This window comes from Serinus canaria, chromosome 5 (assembly GCF_022539315.1).
Source record: "Serinus canaria isolate serCan28SL12 chromosome 5, serCan2020, whole genome shotgun sequence".
NCBI classification, from domain to species: Eukaryota; Metazoa; Chordata; class Aves; order Passeriformes; family Fringillidae; genus Serinus; species Serinus canaria.
The window spans coordinates 5,749,399-5,769,677 of NC_066319.1; the positions used below are offsets into that span (position 1 = coordinate 5,749,399).

A 20,279-nucleotide genomic window follows, 5' to 3' on the forward strand; every position below is an offset into this window, starting at 1 on the left:
CTGGATGGGTTTGGATAGCAGTTTTGATGAGCACTGGAACTGGGTTGCCATGGACAGGGTCGCCTCCATCAGTGCTCTAAGCCCTTGCTGGCTGAGAATTTCCATCCGTGTATCCTGTCCCTCTGCTCTGTGGTGGCATTGATGTTGGGGCCTGGGAATCTGCTGGGTCTCAAAGCTGAGTATTTGCCCCAGAAGAGTGATTTGGGATTGCTGATGCCATACAACTTGTGGCTTCATAAACATTTCTGCTTTTGTGGGTTAGGAAAAAGCTCACAAAGTGAGTATTCCTGAAGGAGAGGTGGGAGAGGCAGGAAGTGTGAAGAGTGCTGTTTTAAATGTGTTACACTGCAACCTTCATGTGGAAGAAGAGACTTTGTGACAAGAGTATTTTTGGATTAAGCTGTGTTGGGTCACTTCTTTCATAAATCTACATAAAAACTTGATGAAAAAAATCTGCTTTTGGCACTGAAACCCAGAAGCCAGAAAAAAAAACAACTTCTTGCTTTCATCTCTGGAGTGTACAGTGGAGCTTTTCAGTATTTATTGTGCCATCTTGAAAAATTTCTCTTTTATAACAAGGAAGAGTAACTGAGGTAGACCTCTGACTCTTTTCCCTTTCCCCTCGCTGGCCCATGTGCCTCTGGGTTTCCAGATGGACAAATATAGAAGCGTTTCAGATACACAAATCTCTCAGGAGCTCATTCACCACCGTCACCTGACTTTGCCAGAGCCGAACACTTACGTGTCCAAGTTGTTGTCAAACTGATAATTTATGTAAAATTGGCAGAGACCCCGCAATGTCTCCTGTTAAACTTGCCAGGAAGTCTGGAGGAAGTGGAATATAGGAAAGAGACTGAGGGGAAGAAGATTTTTTTTCAAGACAATACATGGTTTGAACTTCATTAATTGTGCACACCTCTGCTGCCTTTGAGGAGGGGACATGTCTGTGAAAAAAAAATGTAAAAATTGCTGTTTAAGAATGATTCTCAAACTTGGCATAGATCTCATCTTGCTGCCAGTTGGTTTAAATATTCTGTTTTCAAGAAGCAAAGCTTTCTAAAACCTACCCAGGCTTCCATTCAGAGAAATATTGGCACCATAGTTTGTTCTTGATGTTCTTATCAAATAGCTGTTCAGGAGAATTGTTCTTGTGTTCAGTGGCATGAAACGCTCTCTCAGACTGTAATGTGCCCTTATTAAAGGGATTTACTAAAAATTTTGAACTTTATTTGGAACATAAATGGAACGTAAGACAAAGTTTAACTCTGCAGATAACAGGATAATTCATGCCTTCTACTTGAAGGGATTTTAGTTATTTATTCCCTAGAGCATATGAACACTAATAAAGACCAAATCATTTTACACCTTGGAAAGAAGCAGAACAAAAAAAAAAGTCTTCTATGTAACAGAAAAGTGAGCAAAAAGTGCCCTATTGGTATCTCATTAGAGACCCAGGTAGTGTTGTAGCATATTGATGATCATTATTCAATATTTTAAGATTCCTAAAGTTCCTTTAAGTGCTTAAATTAGTGTGGCAGAGGTCTTGCTGCTTTTTAGACAAAACGAGCATGCCTTTTAGAGCAGGATTTGCTCAGGCAAGTGCTTAAGCCTCCATGGATTCATTCATGGTGTGCTGTAACACTTGTGTAATCTACTTTCTTTGGCACACATTTTGGATGCATACTTCTTATTTTTTAAAGCAAACATTTGGTCGCTGGTCCAACTCGTCCTCTACTTTCAGGATATTTCTGTGGCTTGCTATTTTCCTGTAGCCCCAAACCCACTGGAATGATGGTGTCCCCTGACAAACCTGGAAAAGTACTGCCTTCTGTTATTTGTCAATGGAACCTATTTTTCCATTTTTCTGTTGGATTTTGTTTGGTGACTTTGGAAAGCCTGGTAACTGGAATCTTAGCTGGCCTCTGACTTTATTTACAGACACAGGCACTCAGGAATTCACCCTTGGAATTGCCCGTGTGTGGCTCCCTGTCCTTTTGTCTCAGTTCTGTGAGCTCTTTGTTTGCTCTTTGGTGCGTGTGTGTTTCGTGGCGGTGACGATGTTTTGGAGTGATGCTGTGTTGGCAACCAGGTCACAGAATAGCACTGGGGCAGGTTCTCAGGTTTGCCTGGAGGAGTGGCTGGCAAGTGGATTTCAGAGACTTTCAGGAAGCAGAAAAAGAAACTTCCCTGCCCTTTCAGCACCTGGAAGACCCTTGATGGACTAGCTTAAAGGAGAAACATGAGGGATGAGTACAGCTAATGTTGATTGCCCTTCCTAGCGAACCTCATTGCATGTTGCAGTGAAGGGTTAGATTTTCACCTCCAAATGCACCCGAGCACATCCCCTGTAACTCCTCCCTGTGACGGAATTTGGCCGAGTCTTTGTTTGGCAGCAGCGGGTGAGTTCCTCTTCAATCATCCCTCACACTGTAGTTCTGTATTTTCCACACATCCTTCCAGAAGTGGACTCATCCCAATCATTTCCACATGCGAGCTTTTCCTTGTGTTCCACCCTTCAAAGGGCTGGTCACTTTGTTCCTGGGGTGGCTCCTTGTGTTGTGCTCTGCTTTTATCTTCATCATTTTCACATTCCCACTGCTCAATGCAGTTAGATTTGACTGTTCCATGTGCCACCCCAACCCAGAGCAATGTTTCTTGATCCTAACTGGAGTAACATTCATCCAGGTTCTTTCTTGACTGCATTGCTGTTGGTGGGAGATGGATTTTTCTTGGGTGTTGAATAAACAGCCTTCTACAAAAGGAGCAAATCTATCCAAAGCAGCAGCTCACAAACAAAATAAATACATTTCAGGGTGTTTCTTGAATGCTTCTATTACCCTGGAGGCTTTGTAGGGCTACTTGAGCTGCAATCTGCCTTTGAGAGTTGACCTGTGTGCTCCCACACTGAGGTGTGTGTTTGCAAGGGAAGTTAAATGGACACTCGCTGGTGAGCTCATTGTCTCTCCCTTCCATTGTACAGTGCTGGTATCTGTTTGACTTCTGAATCATCAAACTGTCATTACTCAGACTTGTAGCTTTTTAAAAAATTACTTCTTTACAAGATTAGGTTTCATCTATTTTGTATCTCTGAGCAGTTCAGTGTGGGGTTAGGTAAGCGCCAGCACTGAATGGGAGTACCCAGCTGAATGCTGAAGCCAGGAGGTTAAAAGCTCTAGCAGTCAGAAAGGGTTAAAGGTTAGATTTTCAACTTCTCAACTAATGAAATAGTGTGAATTCTGTCTTCTGAATCTCCCAAAGAGGAGTGTGCTGCACTGTAAAAACCCACCTAGCCCTGTATTAAATAAACTATCGGACTGATTCATGGTTACTGTGTGTGAGCTGAGTAAGGATTAGTCAGTAGCATTGATTCTGGCAATTTCCACTTGGCTTGCTTGAGAAATACATGTGCCCTTTCTAACTAGCAGCTGAGTCCTGTTCTGTATGTCACACTTCCAAAAGGAAGTGACTGAGGGTGGAAGGACTTTATTGACTGGCAGTTCCCAGGGCAACATTAGAGAGGTGCACAAAAGAATCCGTGCCTTGGTAAACAAGGATATCAAGCTGGACTCAAAGGTAGGTTGATCTATGAGGATGTTAATTATGTCATGGCTTTAATACTTTCTCAGCCTTGATAAAGTGTGAATAGAAAACTGAAAGGAGTTCAAGGAATGAACTGTTTTGCAAACATAAATTTAGAGTGTCAGATGAAAGGAACACAACTAAACTCTCTTAAAGGAGGGAAAAGCAATTCACTGCATTAACCCCTCAGTCAGTGAGCTGATAACGTTATCTGGTAGGAGAAAATGAAATGAGGTTTAATAGCAGATAGGTGACTTGGTGAAATTCAGGCTAGAAAAATTGGAAGTTAGGAGCAAGAAGAACTGAGCTTCAGAACAGGAAAGGTGGGAGGTGGGTAAGGGATTCTTACAACACATCAGTTCTTCCAGGATATCTTTGTAAAATAAACTTTGACCTGAATTACAGCCTATCAGTGTGTCCTATAAAATAGTAGATGAGGTTGCCTCCTTTTGCAGCAGAGGAGAGCAGAACACAGGATTGTACAAGGGAACAGATATGAATGAATCTGGTATCAGTGTCGAGATAAAACTTGCCTGCTTATCTGTACTCTGAGTTGAAGGAAGTGCAAGGACATACAGCTTTTACCAGGCTGAGCAGACAGGGAGGGCCAGAGAGATCTGGAGCAGGGAGAAGGGGGCTACAGAGACTCTTGCAGCAAAACAAGTCAAAAGGTTAAAAATACTGCAGGGGGTTCTCGTGTTCTTATTCTCTAAAGCATATGTAAAATGTCATACCCGTGAGTTTTGTTCAGCAAAACTAGAATGCAAAGCAAACACCACTTTTGGTCTGTAATCTTAATAATTAAGCAGATCAAAATATAACACTTTTTTATTTTGGAATAAGAATATCAATACCAGTGACAGAATATTAATACCAGTGATTTGCTATAAGGTGAAATTTTGAGCACTGATACTGGAGGGAGACAGAAGTGGGACAGAAACCTGAGGAGCTGATATTCATATTTAGGAAAACAAAGATGGAGTGATTTAACATGCAGGTAATGAAATTGCCATTACATTTGTCAGTTAAGTTGCTCAGGGTAAATATTTTGTGTTTGGTCAGTTACTTCAGAATTTAGAGAATATAAATTTAAGCTTGTACCTTTAGGGACAACAAATAAATTCAATGCATGTGGAAGAGAAGACAGAACCTTTGAAGAGAGCTGAAGGGACTTGAACAGATAAAAAAGCATTTCAGTTGAGCACCACAGATGAGTGACTGAAGAAAACATACATACAAAAAGTGCATGTATTTCTCTATTAAAGTCAGGGCACAATAGTGCATGAGATTGAAGTGAGCATTTCAGAAAAGTAGGACTCTTACAAAAAGCCAGAACTCTTTGTATCTATTGTTTAGTCCATGATCCTTTGAAATATGTGATTCTTTTCTGTTCTAAGCTTTTTTTGTCTGCTTGGGTTTTTCCCCGTGTGTAATCAAAGGTCAAAGGTTGGGCTTGATGATCTTGGAGGTCTTTTTCAACCTTAATGATCCTATGGTCAGGAACAGTTTGCCTGCTTTAGTGGCTCTTTGGCCTCTTATAAAAAGAGATGAAGAGTTTTACTTAATGATGGGAGAGGTTTGAGGTGAGTGGGGCAGTGTGTCTGCACTGAAGTGCTTGGCAAGGTGAGGCTCAGGCCTTCCATTCTGGTGTTTGGTTTGGGTGGTTTGTGCCTGCTGACTTTTATGGGGTTCCTTGCTCAGTGCTGTTGTTTTTGGCTGCTGCAGAGAACTTCAGCTGTTAAAACTGGATTTGAGATTTCATTTAGGAAAGCAGACACTGAGCATATAAACCTGGCTTCCTGTATTAGACTGGGGATTTTCCTGATAAGCTAAACTTTTACAAACTGCTTTGCTAAACTCGTAATGTCTACTGATTCAGTTCAAATATTCCACCTGCTGCTGAGTGCTGGCAGGATGATAATTGCAGGTGGGGTAACTTAAATCACAGTTGACCTGGAAGGGTTTTTCGAGGATGTTGTATATTTCACACTTTCCCTGTCAGTATGCCATGTATATCGTACTTGTAAATAGAAGTTTCTCTGAAAACTTAGAAATGGAGATGATGTTCTTTTACTGATAACACTGAAGGCAAGAGGGACCACTGTGTGCCATGAAGAAGACCTGGTTGCTGTAGGGCTGTGTCTCCAGCAGGGCTGTGAGTTGTTCCTGGTGAGAGAGTGGGATTAGGGCCCGCAGTTATTTTCAGCTCAGGGATTTCACAGTGGTGGTACCCCTCAGCAGAATCCCTTTCCATGAGCTGGTCCTCCCTCTCAGACCACAGGCGCTCCTGGGCATCCTGTTGCCTGGCAGAGAGTTTCCACAGCCTTTGCACCTCATGTGAAGGGCTGTGTTGTCTTGAGCCTTTCAGCCAGGCTTTGTTTGAGTTTGTAGATCTTGGTCCTGCCAGTTTTCTAAGCTGAAGAGGACCAGTTTATTTCATTGTTCCTTAAGCAGAACTCATTGCCTCTATTGCTCTACTGAGTGAAAGAAGAAAGTTTTCCATTTTCTAATAAATTTAATTGCTGGGGCTTTGTTGGATGATATCCAAGCCATCCTGTGTTCAGGAGCTGTAAATAATTACGAGCATTTGTAAGCAGTAACTAAGGGACTGCATTATTAATATTTGGCACAAGTCTGCTACTTGCAGAAATAAAATCATCTAAACCTACTTAAGCTTTTTTGAGAAGGAATGTGAACTGTCTGGTGATCCTCCCTAGGTCCATTGGGATCAGACTGCGTAGGTCATTCCAAATGTTCTCATTTGGAATTAAAACAATGGGTTGGAGAAACTTCTGGTGGCAACTGTTAGTCAGATGTGCCTTTGCTCTGTGTTGCATCCCTTCTTGATTAAGTGGGGAAGGAGGTTGTTGTGTGGATGGATCTTTGACTCAAGGATGAGAAATTATTTTTAAAAAAAAAATCAAGCATGCAGCCTTCAGTTTTATGAAGGCTTCATTTTTGGGGTTGGCTGTGATTTGTTGTGTTGGGTTTTTTCTGAACAGGTTTTCTTCCTTGGTTGCCTTGTTTGGTCTTGGCAGGATTTTTTTATCTCTTGGGGTTTTTGTATGTCTGTGTCTATTGCACACTGTTCTTCCCAACTTGCATCTCTGTTATTTTTAATTTTTGTAATGGTTGAGATGTCTGCATAGCAATAAGGATCCCATGAAGTGAACTGCTGAACCCTGATCATTCCTCTGCCTTTCTAAAGGCTGTCATGATTTGGGAACTTGAGTCTTTGTTCCAAATACAGCAGCAATTTTAAAACTTCTTCAGTTTCAGTTGTAATGTAAAAGGATGCATTCAAACTTGACTGTTGATTTAAATTAGAAATCACGGATTTAAAAGCCTGTCTGGAAAATGCAAGTCTGAGGCTTGTATCCAGCTGGATCTCTGGCTGCTGAATGTCACAGGTTTGGAAATGTGGTGGTTCTCAACATCAGTGTGAATGTACAGAGACACAAAAAAGGAATATGTTGTATCAGCCATTTCTCTGAAGGGCTGTCCTATTGCTGTAGGCCTTTCTCAAGGAAATAAAGCTTACACTCCCACTGCAGCAGTGACTGCAGAGTGGATGGAAATACTCCTCTACTCTCTCTGTATATTAATAACTTGCCATTCACAAAAGAGCAGAGAAAATGTCACAGTGCAGATGTGGATCAGTGGAAAGGTTTCAGCACACCTTGTCTTGCTCAAACCAAGGAGGGATTTGTGTGTTGAAAACAAATCCTGTGGGAGTGCTGAAAATATCTTGAAAGTGCAGAAAGGCTGTAACAAGGATATTTTAACTGCTTACTGTAGCTGGATGGGACGTTTCTTCCCTTCCCCTTCTCTGGCACGTCTCCTCCCCTTGCTTGGAGCTGCCTCTGGGTACCATCTGACCTTTCAGCAAGGCACTGGAGATTTCTGAGCCCCCAGAAGACTGTGCTTCCTCTCAAGTTATTGTTCAGCCTGATGAATTCAACACACTGGCCATGCAGGCTCTGAGCATTTCATACAAGTCTCTGCTGGAGTACTGGAAGGGAACTCTGGGGGAAGAGTGACAAGAGACTGAAAAAGGAAGTAAAGCCATCCCTTTGGCACTAAGGTGTTCTATCAGCTGTTCTGTGAAACTTAGCTGTCAGGTTTACAGCAGTACCTCATGCTTATCCTCAGCTAGACAAAAACCTTTTTCCAAGCCATATTCTGATGCCTTTCCCCTAAACTATCACTTGATTTGCTCCATGTAGTCTTACTTTGGATGCTGTAATTACAAACCCTCTAAACCAAAACCGCCCAAATGCTGGCTTTAGTGAGGTTCACGCTGTTTGGGGCTCACCTTAAACATGTGTCAATTGCACAGACATTCCATTTTATCCAAGGAAGAGTGAAGGAAGCAGGAAAAGTAGCTAGTGCTGCACTAGAAGCCAAGAGCTTTCCCTTAATTGTTCAGTGTGTGGTGCAATGAGACATCTAACTTTGCCTTTAATGTCCTGCTGAAGGATTTCTTCGGGTTGGCATTGTGGTTTCCCTGCCCTGCCATCCCATGCCTTGTTCCATAGCAGTCCTGAGCACTGCTCTGGCTGGACAGGGAGTTGTCAGCAACAGCAATTCTGCTCCTAATGTGCTGTGTCAATATTAGTGCTGGCCCGGGGGGCCTTGGGAGCTTGCCCTACTTCTCAGTGCTCTCTGTGGCTGCACTTGAGCTGCGTTGTGTGGCTCTCTGCAAAGGGCAGAGTGTGGGATAATGCCCAGTGGGAGCTGTCATGGCTTGGAAAGGCTGCTTTTCTCAGCCCTAGCAGCAAATCCCTCCTTCAAATACCTGGACTTCAGGTATGGGTGAGGGTGTTACCTCTGGAGTGTCAGATTATGTTCTTTTCTAACCCGGAGATGGGAAAACTGAGAGGTGTTTTAAGAACTTTTATTCCATTTTCAGTCTCTTGAGAAGGGTGAGACAAGGCACATGTTATAATTCACACCATTACAATGAGAAGCCATCCATTTCCTAATTACAATACATTTTTTGCCAGTTTACCTACAAATCTATTTCCCACCCTGGAGCATTAACCCAGACTTGAAAATGACACGAGTATCTTTTTTAAATGGTGTTTCTTTAGGTGTTTTCCATAGAACAGTTTAGGAAGTGCTAAGTTGCTGCAGTGTCAGGGTTTCACTGTTTGATTTGGATTTAACTGGCAAATAGTGTGACTTCAGGAAAGGAAGCTGCTGAGCTGATTTATGTCACTGTTTATTGTTGCTCCACCAACACAGGGACTCTAATTGCAGGTGCATGTGTGGGGAGAAATTTTCTTAAAACTGGAAATTTGTCAATAATTTTAAAGTTGCAAATTTCTGTTTCCACACAAACTTTAATGTATACAGTAGTTATGCCACCATTGTACGTTCTCTGGATTTTTTTTTTTTTAACCAGATTCTGACTTGCACACTTAATGAAAAGCTGTGATGCCTCTTATCCAAAAAAGCACTGGTAGTGCAGGAGAACAAAAATTAAGTTGAGCCTCTAAGATAGTCTGAAGGAAGGAATGTGGATGTTCACATGGATGTGATACATTTGTGTTTGACAGCTGGTTTTGTGTGAAGTAAAAAAGAGCTTGTAAGAAACCAGTGGGGAAAAATGAGCTTGTGGAGGATATGTGAGCTGGAGGAAATGGTGGAGAGGCAGCCAGAGTGAGGAATACCCCAGCTTGGTTCCAGGCAGGGTGAGAACTCCTTCCTTTTCCCAGGGCTTGCTTTAGGATGGAAGGAAAGTGGCAGCCTGTTGGCTTTGCTTTGTCAGCCTGGCAGAGTGCTGAGAGCAGGGGTGGCTTCTTCCAGCCAGAGATGAAATCCAGCAGGACCAGAGGGAATGTGCAAAAACTGGGAACGAAAGTATCAGCTATAAATAGAACCACTTGTCTTTGCTCCTTCTGGTGATATTTTTGCCCTCTTGCTCCTATGCTTTGTTCCCTGAAGATCCAAAGCATTTAGCTGCAGTTTGGCAGTAGATCTCTGAATGAAAGGTCTGGCACATGCCAAATGTGTTTGGGTTTGTTGTAGTAATAATAGGACTGGAAAACAGTGCAATATCTTTAAAAGTATTTGGACCAGGTGGTTCAACTCAAAAGAAAACCAGGATTTTCACCTTAAGAGATGCACTTCAGAGGCTGAAAGAAGTGAGTAGTGGTTTAATCTATTCAGCTGAAAAATGGCTAACTTCCCTTAATGCATCAACTTTAAAAGTCAAGTGAGAAAATATTACTTGGGTAGTATTATTCATGCCATGTCTGGAATGTGTTGTCTGGTTTGGGTGCCTACAGTGCTGCAGTAAGAGGAGGGAAGGAAATGAGGACCTGACAAGTGCCCAGAAGGACTTGGTGGCTGGAAGCTGGAGTAACTAATGGAGTACTAAGATAGTGCTGTGCCAGTGAGAAGATGACTTGAGTTAAAGCTTGTGCTCCCTTGAAATGTTAAAGTCAGGAGGTCCTGTTAAAGTACAAGCAGTAGTTCTGAGCTTGAGGAAGAAGCTCTGGAAGGGTTTCCATGGTGTGCCAAGTCACTGGTCACAGGGTAAAAATCCTACTTTTGACCCAAAGGAGGAAGTGTTTTTGCTAGGCTGCTGATTCATTTTAAAGACACATTTCTTTCAACTTCCCAGAGGATTTTGCCTTCCTGCCACTGAAAGACAACTTCTGAGATTATGAACTACAGGAAGAATATTCCCTGGGTTGTGAGGATCCACGAGCTTCACTGAGCTGCAGTAAGGAAATTAAAGTTGCCCAGATCATATCACAGTTATAATAATACTGGTGCTCATATTTAGGAGTTGGAGAAATCTTGAAACAAAAAGCTGCATCTTTTGGACTGCAAGTGCAAAAAGGAGCCATTCCCAGCCGTGGGGAGGCACTGCCTGTAAATTCCCCCTGTTGGTATCACGTGGGGAGTGAGTTAAGTAGCTTACCTCCTTGTTATCTTGTGTGCTGCTCCTGCTCCAGAAATGTCAGTCCAGGTTGTGTACAGTCCTCTTACAGAGAAATTGCTAATCTTCTAAAAAGTTTGGCTTTGAAGTCGACTCTACAGTGAATCTTCTGTTGTTGACAGATCAGAAGTAATGTGCACAACCTGGGAGACTTCACAGGACCTCTGCCTCCTCAGCTGAGAAGGTTTTTGTTGTTTGTGGGTTTGGGTGTGTGTTTCTGATCAAAGCTTGCTGGAAGTACATAAGCTATTAAAGAAATCAACTTGGTGAGGTTTTTCCTTGAAGCCCATTAATGTTGGATAATTGATTTACCCACGTGGTAGGATGGGTCTTCCTGTCTTTCACACACCCTGCTCTGCCTCCCACCCTCTCCAAATCCCTTGGCTGGCTTAGGGTTGGTGAGCAAGGACTGCAAACAGCAGGTCCCTCACACATTAGAGGCTGGACCTGGCTTGGAAACTCAGGACTTCAGCTAAGTTAAGATTGCAGTAATTGAGGGGGTAGATTTATTTTGTTGCGCCTGGGTCTGTTTCGTTTAACTCTGTCATTACTAAAAGAACAATTGATTTTGATGTCAGTGAGGAGATTGAAATAACTGGCCCAAAGGACTTAAAGTTTCTGTTGTCTTTTAATTTTAAATCTTCTCATTCTCCCCAGTCTTGAAAATACAATACCTTGTTTCTTCTCACACATACACAAAATCTTCTGAAGGATTGGAATAAATAAATATTAAATATCACATCCTAAAATAGATTTTGTGAACTTTACCAACATTTAACCTTAGTGGACCCTATTTTTAATGTAACTTTGTTCCATAACTTATATTACAGAAATTCTGGGGTGCTGTGCTGAACAACATTTTTGAAGCATTGTTTTAAAGTATGTTGGTTTGGGTGTCTTGGGTTTAAATAACTAAAACACTTCTGATATTAGGCTCAGTCCTTTTCCTACTAGCAGCTGGATTTCTTAGGATGACTGATTTTTATTCTGTTTTATTGAATAATGGCTGTATCCCTTTCCAGTGAAATCAGCCTGGATGCTTTAGAACAGCAGGACCTGTTGAAATTCTAAGGCATCCAGAGGTGTGTGCTGATTGAGAGTGGATCTTTCATTGACAGATAGACCTGGGTGTAATTCTCAGGGAAACTTTTTCCACTCTGTAGGAGATCAGCTGTTAGCTTACAGGTGTTGTGTGGCAGCTACACTTTTCTGGTAAAACCCTCCTTAGTGTATCCCTGTTGACATTTGAGGTGAAATATGAACATGTGCTCCTAGAATATCCGTGGTGATCTCAGTGTGTCTGTAAAATGTCACCAGGCACCCAGGAACACACAGGGTGTGCAGGGCTCTGGGGCAGAATTCCCTGGTTCCTGATCTCCGTGGAGACACCTGCAGTGCTGGCTCAGTCCCATTCTGTGTGCTGGGGCTGAGGTCAGGAATTCCTGCAGCCCTGGGAGCTCTACCCAGCATCTGCTGATGTGAGGACCAGTACTTGTTGCTTCCAGTAGCCTCCAGAGAGGCTACAGTTTGTTTCACGTGTAGAGGTTTCAGAAATCCCTCCAAGCCTGGCCTTCCAAGAAAGGCAGGTCCCTGTCTGCTTTCCCTGTGGAAGCAGTTTCTTGGAACCTGAGGAGTGCATGTACTGGCAGATTGATTGTTGAAGCAGCCAAATTCCTCTGGTAGCAGCAGCGTGTTAGTACTGATTTCCAAGAGTGTGCATCACCACCTTTTCACAAGGGCTTGATTAGTTCCCTTGTGATGTTTCCTTTTGATGGCTGCCCAGAATGAAATATGCAAACAGGGCAGCAGAAGCTCACTTCAAAGAATAAGAGCTCAGAGTCTAATCTTGGCTGAGGAGAAGCTTACACTAGATCAAGCTTTCAGGAATGGTTGCAAACTGGCAGGCTTTGTTGAAACCCTCTTGCAGCTGGGATTCAGTGGGTAGGTGGAGAAGAGAGGCAGACACTCCTGAGAGGTGAGGGGACATGGAATCTCCAGTGGCTGAGGTCAGCTGGATAATCAGGATGCTGGTTCTGATGATGTCTCCAGTGGCTGTTCTGTAGAATTATAAGCTAGACCTTGAGCTCTATCACTACAGGTATGTCCCAGTCCCCTTTAATGAGGGAAGTACTTCATGCATAGCACAGCTGGTCTAAACAGTTTCGATTCCTGGAGGTGACATGGGTTGGCTTTGGATTTGATCCATTTTTTCTTTTCTGCTTTGAAGGTGATCATACTTCTATCCACAAGGCATTCCCACGTGACTACACCACCTTGGAACACATATTTGTCTGCTTCACTGAGGAAAGAGCGTGAGCTAGGATTTCTGGAGGTTGTTTAATTCTATTGGGTTCTCTTTCCAGAACCAGCCTGTTTTCCTTTCCTTCCATGCTGTCTGAAACTTTACACTTAAAGCTGCAGACAACTGCAAATCTGGGAGGGGTGTCTGAGACCCCACATGAGTGTGCTACCAGGCAGGGGGATCTCTACAGACCAGAGAAGATGCCGGGGTCCCAGTTGCTGGGGTACCAGTTGTGGTTTCTCTGGCTCTGGACTGAAGGCACTCCAGACAGTAATTCATGTTCATACTCAGTGTTTATTATTTCCTATCAGTGAAACAGTCTCACTGCTGGGAGTTCAGCAGCTTTTCATTAGAAGGCACAGAATGGCCACAATCTCTGGTTCCAAGGGCTTTTAAGACTGAACTATCCAATTAAGAGCTGACACCTGGATTATTTTCCCTTTTAACCCAATAACTGATCCCACAGAGCTGCCATGGGGACTTTTCTGCCCAATTACAGAATGCCACCCAAACCCATGGAGAAGGAGGAAGAAGCAGCATGAAGAAGAAGCCCAGGACCACACCCTGTGCTCTCCATCTTGCTGCCATCCACAGCACACTAAAAACCCCAAACCCTCAATTTCTCACCCAGTGACACACCCACACTGCTCTCTATGATCTATTTCACACTTTTGTGGGTTCCAGTCTATCTTGAAGTCTGGGAAACTTTCCCCATGGATGAGGGTCAGAGTCAGAGCTGCCCTGGGGGTCAGGGTACCCCAGAGCAGACAGAGAAATATTCCCTGTGCTGCCCTGGGTTTCCACAAGAAAAGGCTCACCAAAAACCGTAGAAAGAACCTTAGGAAGTTAGCAAAGAGAAATGCCAGGTCCTGCACCTGGAGAGGAGAAACCCCATGTCTCAGTACAGATTAGGGACTGAATAGCTGGAAAAGAGCTTGGCAGGAAAGACATTGATGGTTCATGAGGCTCCAAGGGTGCCCTTGCAGCAAAGAAGGCCGAGAGCCTCTCCTGGATTGTGTCAGGAGTTGTGCTGCCAGCAGGCTGGGGGAAGTGATCCTTCCCATTTACTGAGTGCTGCTGAGACACTTCTGTGTTCTGGGTCTGGTTTTGAGCTCCCCTGTGCAAGGGGAAGTTATTTTAGTTAGCACTTATCCTTGGCTTTGAGGCAATGAGAAGTCCTTTGTTAGAGTAGCTGGAAGTAAAGGTTGAGGTACTTTCCCTCATAAACAAGGAGAGATAAGAACCAAGAGCCCTCTTGGTCTGGGAGTCTCAGTGTTCTGTGAACAAGAGAAAATGCATTGTTGTGTGTCCATCAGCACTGAGAGGGTCTGGAAGGCTGTGAGGTGATGCCATGATGTGACCTGTTCTGCCTTTTCTCAGAGACTCTGCTGATGAGCAGATGCTTTTGGTGTGGGAGTGTACCTGGACAGATTGATCTACTGAGAAACTCACCTGGAGTTTTTCTGTTTATTGGGGACTTTTTCCCCTCCATGTCAGAATTACTTGACTTGTAGCTTTGTGGCTGGTTAAAATTCATGGGCTGCTTCCCTCCAGCCTGCTGCTTTTTGCTTAGGAAAGATGGGGAGCAGCTGTTGGAAGAGGGGGTCTCTTGGGCAGCTGAGGGCTGTGCCTCTGCATCCCCCTGCCCTGTGGTGAGGGGCTGCAGGAGGCTGGAGCAGCTCTGGGTGTGTGGTCAGGCTCCAAACATGAGCTGCTGATGTCAGGAGGAGTTCCACAACTCAGATGTGAATCACAGGCTGCCAGGGGCTGGTGGGTATCAGTTTCTCTGGGTCTGGACTGAAGGCACTTGGGATGATAGTTCATGTTCAGACTCAGGTGTTTATTATTTCTTATCAGTAAAACAGTCTCACAACCATGAGTTCTGCAGCAAGGCACAAAATGGCCAACTATCTCTTCTTCCAAGGTCTTTTAAGATTAAACTGTCCAATTAAGAACTGACACCTAGATTATTTTCCCTTTTAACCCAATAACTGATCCCTCGAAGCCTGCAATGCAGACTTTTCTGCCTAATTACAAAACATCACCCAAACCCATGAAGAAGAAGGAAGAAGAACAACAACTTGCCTCCACCCTCAAACATCATATTTATTTCTATATTCTAAAATCCCAAGCTCTTAAGTTTTCCATGCTGTGATATCACACACTTCTAACCAACTACACACCCACAATCCCAGTAGTATCAATCAATTTTGGAAGCCTTCTCCATGGCCTCAGGTCAAATGCAGTGCTCTCTGGTGGGTCTGTGCCTTTCAGCTCAGAAGGTTTAAAATTCTCAGCATCCAGGATTCCAACAGATGGGCATGCTGAGGACTCAGTGGTAAAAGGGTGACCTCAGCAAACACACCAGGGTGAAATCCCTTCTTTGCACCAGAGAGAGGGGTGGCATGCATCTGCATGTGAGAGGAAGCCACAGGGCTTTTTTTCTTCTGGAAGTGCAGGGTACTTGCAAATGGTGTTAGGGAGCCATTAAAACCAAACATTGTCAATATATTGGGAAGGTAGGAAATATTCTCACTTTGGTATTCCTTAAATACTGAGGGCAAAGAGAACTACTCAGCTTTGCTTCAAAGATCTTCCTGTGATTCCTATGGAGTATTCCATAATAAAGGCTCTGCAGCACTGATGCCCATAATCTGCATCCTGAGATCATCCTGGGGACACCTGGAGTCCTCATGCTGCTGAGCTGCAACCTCCCCAGCACTGAGTGCAAGTGTGCTTGCAGCACTTTGATGAAGAAGCTCTTTTTCTGTTTGGTGCCAGCTTGTGCCGTGACCCTGAACTCCAGCAGTGGACTAGTGCTGTGAAGGGAAGTGGATGGTTTCCTTTCTGGGGCTGCTTTGGTTCAGTCATTCCCCACAGGGACAGTGAGAATCTTCTCAATGACTTCTTCAGGAAACCACACCACGGTTTTCCTCCGTCACTGCGAAGCTGCGCTGTGAGATGGAGGCACTCGTGACTGATGAAGTTATGAACTGCTTCTCTTTCAGAATGAATCCCTGCATGCCCTGGGCACGGCTGCCTCTTGCCTGGGGGGAACCAGGGCTGTGGAGAGAGGTCCTGGCTCTGGGTGGGGGATGGCTGATGGAGCTGACCTACTTTAGCAGTGACCTTGATTTGCTCAGAGGTGTTTGTGTACTCGTGATCAGCTTGGCTGCGTGATTAAGCTGGTCACGTGTCATCTCACTTCTTTTTAAGGGACGAACAGTAAGATTTATTTTTGCTGTCTCATTAGCCTTGTTTCAGGGGATCAGAGGAAGAGGAAATGCAAGGAAGGGGAATCCCAAGGAAGGAGTCCCAAATGACTGCAGAGACAGACTGTCATGGATGCAGTGACAAAATACCATTTGATTCTCCTCTGTAGGAGAATTCAATCAGGAAGTAGACTCCATGGCATTTTTTTCAAGCAGGTCCTTAGAGTACTTTGGCAACAAGTCTGGCCTCATAAATGGAAGATGTGAACTTTGCTTAAATATAGGAGTAACTTTTGTGGTCCTCCTCAGAGAGAATTTTTTTTAGGCATTGAAAATCCAGCAGATGGAGGCTGAAAAGACAGAAAATATTCAATTCCCTAGGATTTTAAGAAAGCCTTGTGAAAAAACATTTCTCTGAACTGTTCACTATTTAGTGGGGCATGCTGATTTTTGCTCTGATCATTGAGTTGACATCTTCTTAACTTTAAAACTCATTTCAAGAGACATGCATAGTTCTTAACTCCTGTAATGCAAAAATGTAGGACTGTGATTGTTAGGACTGGGTGAGCATTTGGGACATGGTCAAGAAAGGGCTGACTGAAAATTAAATTGAGAATTCTGCTTTTTATGTATTTTTTTCTGCTCAAATGTTCAAGACACTTAAAATAGCTGCTTTGAAACTCTCAAATATAGACAGGTATAAAATAGCTGAATGGACACTTGATTTAAATTTCTTTTCTATAAAACTGATATGAAATTTTTGTCTGAGATGAACAACAATTTGGTTTTTGCATTAGTGCATGGTGAATTGTTCAGTGTTCTGGTTCTGAAGATAAAATGCTGACTGTTGCAGGCATTCTTAAAGAGAGAGGGCTGGGGTAAACTTTCAAACGCTTTTTCCTCCACCCCCTTTTTTCTTTGTTCATTCCAGCTCATCCCAGCCTTTTGTCTGAGGTCATCATAGGTGGTCCATGAAGTAAAATGTGAGTTCAGCCTGCACCCTCACATAGAGAGGTGCTCAGAAACACACTAAGTTTAGCTGTAACTAATTTCTGCACATCAACTGAGACTGAAGAGAATGGGCTTGGGTCTGAACCTGGCACAGATAAATAGCCAGTGACTGGTTTTGCTGGTAAATCGAGAGGCAGCAGCCTCATCCACCACAGTAACACCATTGAGTCTGTAGCTGTTGGGCTGCTGGGGCTAAGAGAGACCAAGAGACAGCTGGGAAAATAGGGAGAAATAGCTGTGGGTGTGAATGAAACAAATGTGGTTATGGATTCAATGGCATTTCATAATTTGACTCAAATTTGTACTGATTTAGCTTTGGTCAGTTGTGGTGCCAGCTGGCCTCTTAATGTGCCTCTAGCAGTATGTCCACACATTCTCAGAAATGGAAGAGGGGTTGGGTTCTTTGGGAAAGGAGGAGAGGAGCTGTTGGGTGAGATGGACAGTGACCCTCAGCAGCAGTCTGGATGCTGTGCTGCTGGAACAGCAGTGATCCTCCCTCAGGAGCTGCTGCTGCCAAGACAATGACTTGCCTGACCTGACAGTGCCAGGACCAGAAATTTAGATAATTTAAGCTTGTGAAATTCTGAATTTGCTGTTCTGGCAGAGCTGAAGAAAATGATAACAAGCAACTTTAGATTTCTTTTTTTGCTAGTAACTCATACCATGTCTACATAGGTGCTTCAGCAGAATTGGCTACAGTGTGATCGTGTTGACAGGATGTTTGGCTTGTAAACTTCTGAGGGTGCCATGGGAGCTGCTTGCTCTGTGTCCTTGGGCAGTTCTACTGCTGTCACAGGTTGGAAGGGCAGTCAGGATGTTCACAGGTGCATCAGTCAGAAAACTGTGTGTCCAATGGACTTTGCAAGTTTCCTTGCAGGAGGAAAATGTCAAACAGTTTCTAAATCTTCCACAGTAAATTTTGCTGACAAACTTGTTTTGTGACAGCAGTGTGGAAGGGAAGGGCATCCACGTGTCTGTAGTATAGTTGGGAAGCACATCTGGGGGCTTGAGTTGCAGTAGGGGATGTGCAATTTGTATAAAACTTGAAGCCTGCAGAATAAAACCATGTTTAACCCCTGTCCTTTGAAGATGCTGAGTGCTGTTACAGTGGAAGACAACACAGTAAGCCAAGGCCAAAGTTAGGACCACCCTTAGAGTAAGGCAGTGAGTAAGGGTGAGTCTGTCCTTTGCTCTGGGACAGCAATTTAACTCATTCTGGCAGCAGATGTGCTGATGATTGTCATCCTGTGATCACTGTGAGCAGAGGGGGTTTGTGCAAAGACCAGAGCATGGTAAAAAGGGCCCAAAAGGAGGTGGTGCCAGAGACTGCTCCTGCCCAAAGCTTGGTCCATTGGAGAGGCACATCCCAACAGCTAAGCCTTTGGATGGATGGATAAAGCTTCTACACTTTGTAAGGAAATGAGTATTTGATCTCCTAGTTGGAAACATCTATTGCTTTTGTAAACTCTGTCTAAACTAATTGTTTTTAAGGTGTTTTTTAAGCTTGCTGATTTTTCCTCCCATTCAGGTTTTTGAAAGTATTTGACCAACAGAACATGAGGCATGGAAGAGTTCTAAGGTTATCAGCTGCTTTGGGCTGAGCATCATCATCTTTGCCCAAGTGGATTTAGGCTTCCAAGACAGGCCTTCAGGTAAAACCTCTTCTCTTTCACAGCTGATTCTGTTTAGCAGGGAACTTTTCACAGCGTTTCTTCCAACAGTGTAATTGTTTGCAGTCTAGAGGATTAAACAGTGAAGATTTGAATTACTTGTAGTCTAGAGGATTAAAAAGCCAATTAGATTAATTTGTACCTTTAACTAGACTTCTTTGACCACCATGGGGTTATATTATTTTTTATTTGTGGAGTCTGCTGTGCAGGGGTGTTTATTTCTGTGGAAATGTTCTAAATTCAGGGGAAATTGAACTTTAAAAGTTTGTGAGCTCTTATATGATCTTCAAATGCAGAGACACATTAAAGCAAGTGTTCCCTGTCAGAAATATTCCTGTTAGGAAGAAGCAATTGGCTGGCCAAGTAACAGAAGAGTAAGCCAAGATCATTCTGACAAATCTTTAAAAACAATTGTGTTACCAAATGTGTTTTGAGAATGGTCATGGTTTGTGTGCAATACTCCCTACAGCAGTAACTGGAAAAGGAGAAATTACCTCTTATTTTTACAGCAAGAGGGAAAAATAGAAACTGATTGTTGCAGGTTTTTAAGAATGCTAAGTTTGAGATAACTTTTTTGGCTAAGAATATGTAAGTGTCTGCTTGTATTAATGCAGTGTTTTTTGGCTGGGGGGTTGTTTTTTATCTCTTCCCTAATGTTAGACAGTCCAATGGCAGACCAAAGGATGGACATATCTTCTACAATTAGTGACTTTATGTCACCAGACCCTGCTGACTTGATCTCCAGTTCCCTTAGCACTTCAGGAATGGACTGTAATAGGAAAAGAAAGGGAAGCTCAACTGATTATCAGTAAGTTGGATTTCTCTTGATTTAGCACTGCTAAAAGGAGGTGGTAACACAACAATACAGTGGGGAAGACTATAGAAATATTTATAGCAGTTTTTAAATAACCTCTTCTTTACAACCTGCTTTAAAGGTTTTATAATAGAGAAGAGAGCTACTATGCACTAAGAGGCAAGTTCATTTTTTAATAATAATAATAAAGCTGTCATCTCAGTGCAGCTAGAATTGAGTGCAGCTATCAAATGGGGTAAGGCTGAGGAGAAAAACTTGTGGCTGATGGGAGAATGGAATTAGCACTGATGAAATGTGCTGTGTGAAGGTTGATTATACATTGACCATTTACAGAGGAAGTACAATGTCTGACTAACAGAAGGTGAAGATAATGAATTTATTGAAAAGTGAAAGCAAAACTAGGAGTAGTTCCTTTTCTTCACCTATTTTTTGCCTATTTAGTCACTTCCTATCAGTGTGCTGCCAACCTTTACCTGATGAAGCTATTCTGGTCTCTCATTTGAATATGAATCTGCATAGTCTCTGGTTTGAGGTATTAGAGCTGTCTTTCTTTTAATCAACTGGTTTAGTCTTGTGGTGGCTCTCAAGTGTGGAAGGAAATCCACCACCTCTGCTGTATGACAGTGTAGGGCACAGCAGAGTTTGCCAAACTCCCAGACCTGTAATGTTTCCTGCCCTGGGAACAGCAAGAGCAACCTCTTAGTGCAAGTGCCTGTGCAAGCCTCCTCTGCATTGTAAC

The 20,279-nt window shown here is 43.2% G+C and overlaps 1 protein-coding gene across 9 annotated transcripts in view; it reads left to right on the plus strand.

Annotated features, from left to right (window-relative positions):
- BMAL1 (basic helix-loop-helix ARNT like 1) overlaps positions 1–20,279 on the plus strand; it is a 49,416-nt gene that overhangs the window by 7,086 nt on the left and 22,051 nt on the right. For 7 of the 9 annotated variants that reach the window (XM_030240114.2, XM_030240112.2, XM_030240117.2 and 4 more), the window contains exons 2-3: positions 18,585–18,708; positions 19,387–19,534. In XM_030240114.2, the coding sequence (XP_030095974.1) occupies positions 19,395–19,534 (140 nt within the window). In that variant the 5' untranslated portion in view covers positions 18,585–18,708; positions 19,387–19,394. The remainder of the gene's footprint in view (positions 1–18,584; positions 18,709–19,386; positions 19,535–20,279) is intronic. The other 2 variants (XM_030240116.2, XM_050974738.1) reach the window with 1 other exon arrangement.